General features: G+C 38.6%; 1 protein-coding gene across 1 annotated transcript in view; it reads right to left on the bottom strand.

The window, feature by feature from the left end:
* The window catches only part of kcnh3 (potassium voltage-gated channel, subfamily H (eag-related), member 3), a 74,654-nt gene that overhangs the window by 13,645 nt on the left and 59,209 nt on the right, over positions 1-1,800 (bottom strand). Inside the window, exon 10 of the mRNA XM_008303349.1 lies at positions 579-793. Within this exon, the coding sequence (XP_008301571.1) occupies positions 579-793 (215 nt within the window). The remainder of the gene's footprint in view (positions 1-578; positions 794-1,800) is intronic.

The following is a 1,800-nucleotide window of genomic DNA, read 5'->3' as shown; positions in this document are numbered from 1 at the left end:
TACTAAGAATTGAAAAATAGTAAAGAATTTTTGAACTGTTATGGATTTTGCCTGTTTAAATCTAGTAAAATCACAAAGAACAAAAGAAAGTATTCATTTACACATTGACCTCAAGAAGAAGAAGAAGAAGAAGAAAAAAAGCTAATACTGTAAATATAGTCCACATCCAAAATGTGTGTTTTAGATGATTGAAGATAAAACCTGTGGACAGTTAGAAAAATATTGTACATCTAATTTTAGTTATGTGTAATATTTTATATCGTTCTTATTGAGTTCTTGTTGTGCTGTTATTATGTTTTAAATCTTGAATATGGGTGCAGGTGTGTTCAAGATTATGTGAGTAGCAAATCTTTTTGTACAGTTTGGTACAATGACAACAAAGCTTTGTGATTCTTTTCAAACCCAGTTTTGTTGTTTTTATGATGTATGGCTTTATAACTGTGTCATACTGCACAGAAGACATCAATAGATAGGTTTATTGTAAATACCAGCACAATTTTGCAACCTCTTTCTTCTCCCAGCACAATTTGCACATCATTTTGCACTTTGTTTGTCACACTAGCTTATTGTTTACTCACGTCGGCTCCATGTCCCTCCCGCAGGTTGTACGTGAGGTCGTGTTGGATCTCGCTGATGAACTTCTGGGCGTACTCGGGGTAAAGGCGCAGCACCTCGCGGAGCCCCTTCAGGCTGATGTACTGCAGGTCGCAGTAGGTCAGAGCTTTGACGTTGGCGTTGGTCTTGATCACCTGCTCCTTCGTCAGGGAGTCGGAGCCAATCAGGTCTCCTTTACCTGCACAGGAGAACCAGCACAGGTGAGACACACAAGGAAGGTTTGCTATGCCAGTTAAACATCATCCAAGACCCTCTCTATTTTTTCCATTTACTGCCGTGGTTTTACATTTTAGCCTCAAACAAACAAAACAAATGAACAGACTGTGTGTTATTTGAGTCAATGATTTGTTGATCAACAAACATGTTGCATCAAATCAAATCGAGGCCACTTGACAGTAAATTCCCGAGATGCTCCTCGTTGCCAGTCAGCTGCTGCCACAGACAAAAAAATGGCCTCATATGATGCAGAACTGGAACCAGAAAAGGCTAAACGCTCTCGGAAGGAAACTGATGAGCAGTATCAACATTTGCAGTAGTTGAAATACTGAAAGAGGGCGAAGTGGCAGTCAGAATGCAATTAGCGAAAGAGGCTGACAAGGTTGAAGCGAAAGCGCTAAAAGATGCTGGAAAGACTCAGCGTCAGTCGGAGCTCTGACAGGATCTGAAGCTGTCAGAATGTGGGGAATTGAGCTGGAAGCTTCACTGAAAGCAGAAAAAGTCTCAGCAGAAAGTAAGTTGAAGGCAAATGACATGACAGAAGCCTGAAAAAGTTACAGATTGTTGTAAGCCGAATTACAGAAATAATGGCTCCAAACTTGCCACTCAATGTGACAAAAGTTCCCAGAAACAACTAAGGCAGCTTTACAACGTCTGAAATTAAGTTTGACAGGAGTCATAATTTCTACCATATAACTGATTTAAAGTATCTGTTGTTTGGATGTTTTATTTTCTTTCACCCCAAAACCAGCTGACGAGTTTGAAAGATATGTTGTTGTTAAAAACAAAATTACAAAATTACACCATTTATCACAGCTAGACACACTAAAAGCAGAAAAAATTGCCAGTTTTCAGTTTTTCGACAGTCCATGAACCAATCATGTGGTTTCTGGTGGGAAAATTACACAAAATCTCAATAGAAGCTCTAATATTTTATCAAAATCACTTTATTCTACTTTTAAAATTCAT

Source organism: Stegastes partitus, unplaced genomic scaffold (genome assembly GCF_000690725.1).
Source record: "Stegastes partitus isolate 25-593 unplaced genomic scaffold, Stegastes_partitus-1.0.2 Scaffold1986, whole genome shotgun sequence".
In the NCBI taxonomy this organism is placed as follows: Eukaryota; Metazoa; Chordata; class Actinopteri; family Pomacentridae; genus Stegastes; species Stegastes partitus.
Note: the sequence above shows the minus strand (reverse complement) of the source record. Positions and strands in the feature narration are given on the sequence as shown.